Here is a 12,524-nt window from a genome sequence, read left to right as displayed (position 1 = left end):
GCATTATTTGATTTAGTTTTCTGTTACTCCAGGCCAAATGTAAGTCCTGAGTGACAGAATCATGTTGGACAAGTCTTTTAAAATTTGTCCTCCAATATTCATATATCTTATAAAATGGAAGTAATAATATAATTTATTTCATAGGGCTTTTGAGAGAATTGGGATAATTCATGTTAAACCAGTGACAGATGTAATATATGCTTGTTAAATGATAGTAACCTTAAAAACTATTATTTATCAATGAAACAGAGACAGAGTTTCTTAAAAGTTGTTCAGAGGGGTTGGAAAGGCAATGATCACTTCTATGTCCTAGTTCTGTTTCTTGACAACTATTTTCAGCATTTCTATTCTTAAATTTCTGGGGTTTACTTACACATTTCTATTTATATACATGGGTGTGTAATGCTTTTTGTGTGTGTGTGTGTGTGTGTGTGTGTATAATGTTTTTTCTTGACTGATTTTAGAATCTGACTATAATAACCTGCTCTGATTGAGGAGGCTTTAAATCTCTGATTCCATCTCTCACCTGCCCTTTCTCCTTGTTTGTGATAGAGTCCTATCACGAGTGCCCTTTCCTCCCTGTCACCTCTACAATCTCAAGCAACATACTCAAACTCTCTTGATTCACTCATTAAAAATAGTATCCCTTGGCTTCTCTATGACAGGAGGACATTTACCTGCCATTCCTTTTACTTCCAACTCTCGTTAGCTTAAACTCACTTTTAAATTGTCAGTTTTTGGCTGGGGGCGGTGGCTCACGCCTGTAATCCCAGCACTTTGGGAGGCCGAGGTGGGCGGATCACGAGGTCACGAGATAGAGACCATCCTGGCTAACATGGTGAAACCCCGTCTCTACTAAAAATACAAAAATTAGCCGGGCGTGGTGGCGGGTGCCTGTAGTCCCAGCCACTCGGGAGGCTGAGGCAGGAGAATGGCGGGTGAGCCCAGGAGGCGGAGCTTGCAGTGAGCCGAGATGGCGCCACTGCACTCCAGCCTGGGCAACAGAGCGAGACTCCATCTCAAAAATAAAAAAATAAATAAATAAAATAAAGGGTCAGTTTTTATCATGTTCAGCATTCATAATTATGACTTTAACTATTTGCAAATAAATTGATTTTGAAAGTTTAAAACAAATACAATAAAAATTTACATGAGTATGAAATTGCAACTATAATTTTCTGCTAGGCCATATATTAGAATATATCAGATTATTTGTTTCAGTTCCAACACCATAACCCACATGGCTTTCCGAAGTGAACATTTCTAATAACAAGTATATATGTATCTTTTTAAGTTCTTTCTTCAGTTGTTGAAAATCTTACATGTTTTAGCATGGTTTATATTTGGATAATACATTTCTGGTACGTTTATCCCCACCCTTCTACCTTAACTTTCTTTTGGAGAGAAAAAAATTAAGTCTGTTTCATTTATCCGTCATCTTCCAGTTTCCTACTCATTACCTGAACCTACTCCATTCCTATACTTGCTATTTAGACTTTAAGACCAGTACTTTTGTTTAGCTCTCAGATATTTTCTTATAATATCTTCCTTAATTTCCCTCTTCTAATTTCGCCTTTTCATTGGCTGATTATGCCTGTAAATACTTGTTGAATGAAGGAAAATTATAATATAGTCATTAGGAAAATTACTAGCAAGGTATTTTCAAAAAGTATTTTTAATCCTTAGTGCCAGCTTATTCATTGGGCATCATTTGGCTTAACTACTAAAGATGACAACCAATATCAAGGTAGTAGGTGAAACAGATCAACCTGCCTTTCTCAAAGTATGTCAGTATTCCCCCGCCAACACCAATATTTTATATGTGGAGGGAGAAATTTAAACAAGGAAGCCAGATTTTCTTAGAACTCTTCTTCCTTCCAAAAAGTCATGATGATTTTTTTTTTTTTTGTGGTGCCCATGTTCTTGCTTCCAGGCTAGGCACACAGGTAATGGAATCAGGGCTTACTTAGCTGCCTGGCATCAGAAGGTAGGCAGATGGAGGTATGCAGAAGAGTAGCTTGTCTCTGCAATGGAGTGGATGGAAGGAAAGAAGAGATGCTATTGCTGATGCAGTTTTCTGTTTTCTCTTTCTGGGGAGAGGTGGGCTTGTACTAACAGTAGCCCACAGTCTGAAATCACAGTCATTTCTATGTCTCAGCGTTGACATTTTCCCTTCAGTTTGACATTAATTGTTTTTGTGTGGGCACCATTGAGCACTGTCTGGCTCCAAAAAAGCTCTTGTCTAGCAAATGCACAAAAGACACCCAGGAGACGGAAAGCAGGGGTGCTTTCTTCCACAGTCACCAGAATAGCAATTGCTGCTGCTTCTGTGTGTGTAAGGGAGAGACTGAAATCCAAGTTGCCCCTTTTTTTTATAAAAATCTTTTCAATATGAATGTCTTTCTTTTGACTTACGAGCTTTTAAACAAATGTTCCAGATAGACAATGTTTTCACAATATAAAAGTTTAAGTTGTGCATCCTTCATTTGCCTGACACATACCCAAAACGTGCAGAATGTAGAGTAAATCTCATTCTCCAACAAAGGACATCTACCGGTATAAAATTCCAAGACAAATAGTGCAATGTATTGACATAGTAAGAATTTGGTCTTTTTTACGATTGGGTGGAAGAATAGCCTAAGATGACACAGGCATTTTTTTTAATATAATAAGGTCAGGAATAGCAGGTAATGATGATCTCACAAAACACAATAACTTATGGATCTAACTTTTCATGTTTGCAAACAGTGATCTTTTTGGCACATGTATTCTACCTGCAAGGAAGTCATGCACCGTTTTCCATTATGTCCCAAAACAAGTTGCTGAACACAATTTATAGCACTACCTTTTCTTTTTCTTAATCATTTTTCATTTAAAGTCAAACTTCTAGCTATTTCTTACTCATCATAAATTTGTTTGAAATTCAAAATAGAAACGAGATAAAGCGCACATTTTGTACAGAATATACGCAAGTGTTTGAAAATTCTTACCTCAATGCATATGTTCCCAGAATAAAAATAAATATAAGAACCTCACGTCTCTTGAGGTCACTTTTAAATAGCTAATACTATTATTTTAGGGCAACTCTAAGAAAATTCCTGAAGTTTTTGATGAATGGCCCGGAGGTGGCCTTAGCAGAACCCTTCACTTGCTCCTCTTTCTTTTCTATTATTTCCCAACTTCATTTCATAGACTATAATTTCTTTTGCTTAAAAGAAATTCCCCTCTCTGTGACATCTTCTCTCATTTCCTTGTCCTGAAAGGTGTCAACTATTTGGTAAATAGAAGCTATTTTTCATTTGCTTAAGAAAGCGTGGAGTAACTGCTGGGTAGGGAAGTGACAGTCACAGTAACTCTGAGTGGGAATAAGGCTAGCTTTGGGAAAAAAGATTAGGAAAATGGAAGCCATCGTAATGAATGCCACCTGGGTCCTCCTACTGAGAATCCTGGCAAGCCGGAGAGAGAATTATTCTGGGAAAAGCCTTAAGCAACCAATCTGCTAAGGGGCCTTAATTTCTCCCAACTCTAAATGAAAAGATTGGAGCACATGATGTTAAAAGCCACTATGACTCTAAGATTGTAAGTGACCTATCACTTATTTACAAGAGTTCAAAAGCCTCTCCTTTTCCTTTTCCTTTCCCTTTCCCTTCTCCTTCCCCTTTCCTTCCTTTCCTTTCCCTTCCTTTCCTCTGTCACACCTCCCGCATTTATTGAGCCAAGCACTAAGCTAGATCCTGGGAACACAAAACAGACTAAATTACTGTTTTTGACTTTATCAGCTCGCAAATACAGGATAGATTATCAGACACACTGACTGATAATTACAGTGTAATAACTGTAATCGAAAATATGTTCAAGGTTCATAGAACAACAGACAAAAGAACAATGGGCTATTCATGGAAGTCATGACATGAAGCGAGAGATGGATGAACTGAGTTGATGCTGAGTCCCTCGGGAGGCCTAGGACTTTTCTTGGTGGACAAAAGAGAGAAAGGCAGTCTAGGAAACTACCATATTATAAAGGCATTAATATTAAAATTGTAAAGGTAGAAGAATCACAAGTAGTTAGGAACTGCTAGAACAGAATGGTGCAACAGTCAAAGTGGTGAATCATCAGTACCTGAGGGTAGGGACTATGTTGGGTCACTGATGAATCCTCAGTGCCCAGCGAGGTGCTTGGCACATACTAGGCCCTCAATAAATATTTGTTCACTAAATGCACAGAAACTTCATTTTGCAGGTAATAGAGAATGAAAATGATTTAAAATATGATCAGGAATGAGTTTGTTTTTTTAAAAGGCCATACTTATGCAGATGAGCAGGCAGATTTGTAGAGCAAAGTATGGGAGAATTTCAGGAAATAGGTAGGTAAGGACTATACATGAGACCTGTCAAGGGCTTAACAAGATGGCAGGAAGAATCGGGAGCAGGAAAGAGATGTGGGAGCTAGTCAGGAAATTCAGAGAGCTGGTGTGTCATCTAGATTGTGCACAAGAAACCGATATAGACGAAGTTAACGAAAACTTCCAGAAAATCTCACTCATATCCTTGAAATAAGTGAATTAGACTCTCCAAGATACTCACAGCTACAGAGGGGGAAGAATCTAAAATTACAAACACTAAAGACTAATGTTCAGTTTATATAACATATTTTTAGAGAGCGCATTTCTTCTGTGACAGCTACTTCAAAATGTAATAATTTAACATACAGAGATCCTCTGATAAATTTTTCTTTTATGTGTGAAATAATATTAAAAAATCAAAATGGCTCAAAAAGTTTGAGAAAAGGACAGTATCTATAAAAGCAGTACACATAAAGATCTATGACCAGTCATTACACTCCAATATCTAGCTCTCTGAAAGGCAGATGTTTGTAGCATCATTATTTGTAGCAGCCCTGAACTCACAACTACAAGAATGCCCATGAACTGTAAGTAAATTACTGACTACTACTTAGCAAAGAGAATGGACAAACTACAATTACACAGAAAATATAGAAGAATCTCATAAATCTCATAATATAATGTTGAATAATAGAAGTCAGACCAAAAAGACTTTATTGTATGATTTCATTTACAGATATTTTAAAAACAGTTAAGACTAATCTATCATGTTAACTGCCGATATAGAGGTGTTAGTAGGGTGGATATCTAGGGTGCTGGTTATGCTCTGTTTCCTGATCTGGATGTTGATTAGGTGGATACATTCCTTTTCCAAAACTCCATCAGGGTATAGAGTAAGAAACTGTGCACTTTTCTGTGTATGCTACATTTCAGTAAAACATTAAATAATCTGGCTCAGTTCCCATGAGCATGGCATTAACTGGCTGCCTCCTCTCAGCTTCCATTTTTCTGATTCTTTTTATGTTGGACTGTCAATGATTCAGCCCTTGGACATCTCTATCTACAGTCACTTCCTGGCTGATCTCATCCAGCTTCATTAAAAAGTATGATGACTTTTTAATACAATCAAATACCCAATGACTCCCAAATTTACGTGTTATATTTGGCACTCAACTCCAGGCTCATATATCTAACTGCCTACTCAAAATCACCCACTTGAGTATTTAATAATAATCTCAAACTGAATGTGACCAAAACTGAACTTCTGCTATATACTCCTAAACAAAAAATTATATTCTATTTTATATTTTCCCTATGTCAGTAAATGATATTTCTATCTTTTCCTCTTGGGCCAGAACTTTAACATCATCTTTGATTCCATGCATCTTTCTTTCACATGCAACATAAAATCCATAAACATATGCCATCACTTCCTTCTTTATAATGTGTGTGTGTGTGTGTGTGTGTGTGTGTGTGTGTGTGTGTATACATACATGCAAATTTGGTTTCCTTTTTATTTCCTCCACATTCCACATTGGTCTAAGTCATTAGCAACTCACCTAAATATTTCAATAGTTTGGTAATGAATCTGCTTGCTTCCATTATTTCCCCTCCCCCATGCAGTCCATTATTGATTAAATGTTAAGTCAAATCACATCTGTCCTCAGCTGAAACCCTCTTGTGGCTTCCATTTCACTCACAGTAAAAGCCAAAGTCCTTCAAAAGCCTATGCCACCCTACAGCAAAATCAGTTGCAGTTGCCACCTCAGTTCCCTCTGCTACTACCTTCCCTCAATCTTGCTTACCCAGCTGCTGTCACGCTTGCCCTTGGCTGTTCCTAAAGTACACCAGACTATCTTTTGCCTCAGGGCTTTTGCACCTGCTATAGTGCAAGCGCAGTGCTGTCTCTCCAGACATCCTCCTGACTTACTCCCTCACCTCCTTCCAGTCTTTGCTTAAGTGTCACTTCCTAGAGATGGCTGCACTGACCACCCTATTTAATGCCCTTTTCCACTGCACTCTCCATCCCTACCTCATTTTTGTCAATATCACTCTCTTCCTAATACACTGCGTGACTGATTTCTTTATTTTACTTATTGTGTCTCCCACACTAGAAAGTATACTCCACATCGGCAAAGGTCTTTATCTGTTTTCTTCACTGCTTGATCTCCAGTATCTAGAATAGGACTTGGCACATTGCAGAAGGCTTAACAAAATGTTGTTGAATAAATGAGTGAACGAATCCGAGTTCTTCGTTTTATGGATGAAGAATGCACTCAAACTGTCAAAGGGCTTGAAGGCTCATATCCATTTGGCAGAAGAGTATTGCTAACATTTCTGATGTATAGACATCTTCTCTAGTGCTCTCTCCCCTTTACTGTGTTCCTTCCTGGGGCCCAAATTACAGGACTCATGAGTATGAGTTCTGTCCCACTTAGTTCCTTCTCAAAAAGAGTCAAAATTATGGCCTTTCAGGAGAACATATTTTATTTGCAACAAAGTCTTACTTTTTTCAGCAAGCAAAAAAAAAAAACAAAAAAAACACCCATATTTGTCTCCTCCAGCAGTAATTTCTCATTTGCTTGGTTTGCATTTGTTGAATTAATGGGTTGAGTGTTGTAAGGTGAACTTGTAGAACATTGTGTAGCGACTGTGTTCGTCTTGACTTTTAAATTTGGCCCAAAGGCATGATTTGTCTCCCTTATTCTTTAATTTTCAAGTTACATGTTTAAAAATGGAACCTGGAGACATCCAAAAGATTTTCTTTTTATATTATTCTGTCTCTCTTTCCTTTATAGGGGATGAGAGATGCTGTGGTTAAGAATAGGATCCAATCTAAGTCACAAAAAAGTGGCCTATTATAAAACTTCTGAAAAATTTCCACAATGACCATTAAGGGGGCAGATGGTTCTCTGTCTATTGAAAAATGTTGTGCTAAAAGGTCACATTTCTTAGGCACCCAGAGGGCTCTAGGAATGGTTTGGAAGTTAGAGAATGAACAAATGTGGTGGAGAGTGCTGATTCTGCTCTGCAAGATAATGTTACGTGCTTCCCCCATTGTATTCAGCGGTCAGGACCTGAGGTTTTATTTAGCACAATGTTTTTCTTACTTAATGTGAATCTAGCCCAAAAAGCTGCCAAACGGAAGCCCCCAAGTCTTACTCAGACCATAGTTATGTTTTTTTGGTTCACATGGTGTTTTTAAACAACTGTTGCCAATATTTAACATCTTTCATGGATTTTGCAGCTCCTTTTAGATGAAAATTCAAGATCTGGCAATACTGTGCCCAAGCTTCTCTAAGGAAGAGATTGTCAAAGTGTGGTGCCTGGACCAGTAGCATTAGCATCACCTGGGACCAGTTAGAAATGAAGATGCTCAGGCTCCGTCCCAGACCTGCTGGGGCTGGGGCCCAGCAATCTGTGTTTTAACAGGCTCCCTATGTGACTGTGATACGTGATGCTCCAAGGTAACAGTGGTACTTGCAAATCTTAACTTTCTGGCTGAGCAGTTTCAGTGTGGGGGAAAATACTCTATAGAACATCACAGCCAGGAAAGGCAAAATATTCTCCATAGCTTCATTAATTATACTGGGAACATCAAGTAGCCCCTGGGAAAATCTCTGCAGATGCACTCCTGAGAGGGAATATTACAGGGATTGGAGATAAAAATCCCTGAGAAAAATTAGTGGCTAGGAACCCACAAAGAAGAGGAAATTAAATATATTTTAGATAGGACTGCACAAAGGCTTAATGCAACTTAAGATATGCAGATTGATGTGTAATATAAATATATTTACTCTTAGCAAAAGCTTCCCTGAAAGCCACTGCCATTTATTGCATGTTTTTAATTGAGATTTAGTGCATCCCATAAATTGGTCACTTTTTAAAAAAGGAATATAGTTCATTTGGGGAAAGATATTTTAAAAATATTTTGCAAACATTTAGAGTCTGTTTTTTTCTGTATTCATTTATCCATCCAACTATCCATTCATATACAGGGAAATAAAGTATATGTCACACATACAATGTTCATTGAACTGAAATCTCTCCAAGTATAAATGATACTATAGAAATAAATGGGTAACTTGGCTCATAAAGAGAGAAAGTAGATTCTGTTTACAACATACTTGGAAAGAGTAGTTTCTAAAGACATTAGAATATTAAAACTGGTTGGCATTTTATGCATCCCATTATAAGAATTAAAGTCAATATTACGTAAGTGTTAGAAATAAATCCCTGCCAATAATCACTAATGACACAGAAACCAGGACAATTGAGACCATCCTGGTCAATACGGTGAAACCCCGTCTCTATTAAAAACACAAAAATTAGCTGGGCATGGTGGCATGCACCTGTAGTCTCAGCTATTCAGCAGGCTGAAGCAGGAGAATGGCTTGAACCCAGGAGGCAGAGGTTGAAGTGAGCCAAGTGGAGTGCAGGAGCCACTACCTGCACTCCAACCTGGTGACAGAGCGAGACTCCGTCAAAAAAAAAAAAAAAAAAAAGAAAGAGAGAGAAAGAAAAAAAAGAAAGAAAGGAAAGAAAGAAAGAAGGAAAGAAAGAAAGAAAAGAAAAAAAGAAAGAAAAGAAAGAAAGGAAGGAAGGAACCAGGCCAACACATCTGGTGTAGCTCAGAAAATCACCAGAGCACTGAGAGTTAAAAAATTGTAGATCACAATACTTAGACAATGCACACTGACATGAAGTGACCCTGTAGTTGTGATGCATGACATGAGAAGCTTTGTAAGGCACATATATTTTATGCAGAACTCAGAGTATTCTTAGATTCATATTCTCAACTCTTGAAGGAAGTTATATGAAGGAGAAAGACCATCACTAGTGTTTTATAAACTATAAAAATGGAAAAAGGAAGCTCTTTAAATATGTTCATTTCAGTATTCTTTCAATGACAATTGGACATTTCTAGAGAAAGCACTGCACTTGAATCCAGGGGTCCTAGATGTTCACAGCTTCTTGTTTGCTATATTATACCTGTTTTCTAGCTATTTTTGTAAGTATCTGAAAGGCTTGCTCTTAGTGAAATGGCAGCTCCTCAATGGGTGGACCATATCTAATTTATCTTTCTAATCCATAATTGAATAAATATTATTTGTTCTTATTTAATATTATTTTCATTATTATTTAAAATTTTTATTTTAAAGTGTTAGTTTTTCATTATTCTACATATTAACTGAGTAACTACTACATGGATTATGGTGGGCTAGGTGCTGCCCAGGGATTAAGAAGTTTAAAGAGGGATGAAGATGTCTGTCCCCTAGGAGAGAGCTGAAAATGACATGGACTTAGAAGTGGCATAGGGATGAGGCTAAGAGAGAATGACTTGGGAGAAAGTGTTTAGATGAAATAGAATGTGGTTTTATTTGTATTTTGGTATGCAAAGAAACTATATCAAATGCCTTATTCTTTTTTTTTTTTTTTTTTTTTTTTGAGATACAGTCTCACTCTGTCACCCAGGCTGGAGTGCAGTGGCACAACCTTGGCTCACTGCAACCTCCACCTCCTGGGTTCAAGCGATTCTCCTGCCTTAGCCTCCCAGTTAGCTGGGATTACAGGTGCCCGCCACCACACCCAGATAATTTTGTATTTTTAGTAGAGACAGCGTTTCACTATGTTGGCCAGGGTCATCTCGAACTCCAGACCTCAAGTGATCTGTCCGCCTCGGCCTCCCAAAGTGCTGGGATTATAGGCATAAGCCACCGCGCCCGACCAAATGGCTTATTCTTAATGAAAAAAATCTCCATAATTCTTAATTCGATGCCATTATTTGGAAGTATTTTAATTGCACCTATACTTGGCAGCTGAATTATTTTTAGGTGAAATTTTAACACATGCTAAATATGACAAAAATTCAGTCTTTTGCAGGCATTAGTATGATAGCTCAAGGATTCAGATCATGATGATAAGCTTTAGCAGTTTCCATCCACCATACCTTGGCCACTTCTTCTTGGAAAGCCACGAGATTCAAATGGGAGATGTTCACGAGGTCAGGCCCATACACCACTGTGATCATGCGCTGCTCCAGGCGCCCGATGTTCCCCACATCCAAAAGTTCACGTAATTTAGGGTCCTGGATAATAAATATTGAAAATAATTAGTCTATAACTAGAGATTCCAACGTGATAGCATAACTTCAACTTCTGCTGAGTTAGAATGATTTCAAAACAAAGTTGCTTTTATTCTTACTAGAAAATTGTAGGAGTTTAAGGCTCCCATTCCACAAATGGCCTAGAGAGATGAAGCAACTTGCCCAGAGGTAGTGGAGAGACAATTTCTGGCTCAAGACTATAGCCTTTAGTTAAGTGCTCTTTCTGTGATCCTATCACACATTTTTATGTGTCATGGTTCCCTATTTCCTTCAAGCATCCCATAAATTGTGTATTGCAATGAAAAATCTCTATTCTTCTCCTTTATTCCTGAATGCACTAAGACAAAGAAGGTGGTTATTCTGAAATTAAAATATGACAATGCCTACGTAGGACTAGGGAAGAAACACGGCCCTGGCTCTCAGCGTAGACCTGCTCCAACAGTCAGTACTGATGCAAAGAGACACAGAATTAGTGTGAGCAAAACCGTAGTGCCTGCCATGCATATGTTGATTTCAGTTCTGTCCTCGGAATGTACTGGGATTTGGACATAGGGAACTTCTGCAGTCTTTTCAGAGCAAGTTGCATTCTTTGGGTCATCATAAATGGAAATCCTTTGGAGATATAGTCCTGCTGGGAAAGGGAGTTTTCCAAACGTTCAAAGCTCAAAGTGAAACCTAAAATAGGGCTCAGTCAGCTTGGCTGAAGTTATTTCCTCCCATAGGACAGGCCCTGAAGGAAATGAGAAGTCCATGCAGAAAATTAGCATCAAATCAATCACTTAGCAAATTTGCTGGCCAGCTTCTGAGCCAGGAGTACACTTACATTCTTATTTATTTAGCTAAATACTGGGCCAACAGGTCCTGATTACTTAGACTGGCTATTCTGACCTCTTTTTGGAGGTTTTGATATATATCATCCTTATGAAGAAATAGTAGGTGTTTAAAAAAAACATAAACCACACACAACCAAGAAAGAAAACAAACAAAACCTTTCCAGCTGAGTTACTTTACTTGGTGCCATTAATTCTCTCTTTAGTTAATAAAACTTTCTCTGTTTGGCTGCATGAAAAGTCACATTTTCAGGAAAGTTATGAAGAAAGAAAACCTCATTTCAAAGCTCTGCCTAATATAACTGAAATCTCATTTTCACTAACAAGTTGAAACCTTATCAAGTACATCAAGCCTCCTAGAAAGATCAAATGCTACCACAAAAACATCAATTTGCATGACCCAGAAAAGGAGAGGTCTATATCAAAAGTTTTATTAAATAAACAATAATAGCAAAAAAGGGAAACATTTAGCACTCCACCATTAATGAAAGATTAAAGGAGAATGTTCCAGAAGAATGAATGTTTTGTGAAGGCTAATTAAACTTGATAACAAGGTGTTTTATGAATTGATTAATTGCATCAAAGTTTTTGAACACCATTGAGACAAGGTTCAAAGAGAAAACATATTAGTACTTGTAATTTTGTGGGGTTCTTTTTGGTATACTCAGAAGAGAAAAAGCATTCTCAGAAATCACCTGAAACTTGTAATTATAAATCACAGGTTTTAAATCAGTGATTACGGAGTCCATCAATATATTTACCTCCACAATCTTTAGTGGGAAAATATTTGGAGATGAATTGGATCTATACATTGGACCCTTTCTTTCCTTCCAGTGATAGCCACACAACTCATTCTCTGGCTTTTTTCTCCCCCAAGCATTTTTTGTTCAGTCTATACTATTTTACTGCCTAATTCTCACGTCCATTCAAAACATTTTTGCTGAAAACTTGATAAACAGATGATTGGTTAAAGATTGCCACCTCTCAGAATTGCAGACACTAGGTTTGGGGGTCAGGGATTCTCTTGAATCATCCTTAAGATAAAGGAACTCAAGGCAAGTAAAGACCACCCAGAGTAGGTGCTCAGAGTAGAAAACAATTCTGGAAAAGAGCTTCTGGGATTCCCACTAAGAATTTATAAGAAACATGACCAACTCTTTCTGAAATCTTTGTTTGAAAAGTTTCCCCAGTAATTGTTGCTCATATATCTTTTTTTTTTTTTTTTTGAGATGGAGTCTTGCTTTG

General features: G+C 37.7%; 1 protein-coding gene and 1 long non-coding RNA gene across 5 annotated transcripts in view; one reads left to right on the top strand and one right to left on the bottom strand.

Moving 5' to 3' along the window:
- Nucleotides 1–12,524, bottom strand: part of PLCB1 (phospholipase C beta 1) — a 750,426-nt gene that overhangs the window by 245,506 nt on the left and 492,396 nt on the right. For all 3 annotated transcript variants that reach the window (XM_024238987.3, XM_024238989.3, XM_054541566.2), the window contains one exon: nucleotides 10,294–10,431. In XM_024238987.3, the coding sequence (XP_024094755.1) occupies nucleotides 10,294–10,431 (138 nt within the window). The remainder of the gene's footprint in view (nucleotides 1–10,293; nucleotides 10,432–12,524) is intronic.
- The window catches only part of LOC129052067 (uncharacterized), a 30,050-nt gene that overhangs the window by 15,870 nt on the left and 1,656 nt on the right, over nucleotides 1–12,524 (top strand). For both annotated transcript variants that reach the window (XR_008516802.2, XR_008516801.2), the window contains exon 4: nucleotides 7,591–7,810. This is a non-coding gene — a long non-coding RNA (uncharacterized LOC129052067). The remainder of the gene's footprint in view (nucleotides 1–7,590; nucleotides 7,811–12,524) is intronic.

The sequence above is a fragment of the Pongo abelii genome, chromosome 21, assembly GCF_028885655.2.
Source record: "Pongo abelii isolate AG06213 chromosome 21, NHGRI_mPonAbe1-v2.0_pri, whole genome shotgun sequence".
Classification (NCBI taxonomy): domain Eukaryota; kingdom Metazoa; phylum Chordata; class Mammalia; order Primates; family Hominidae; genus Pongo; species Pongo abelii.
This window is presented reverse-complemented; position numbering and strand designations above follow the sequence as displayed.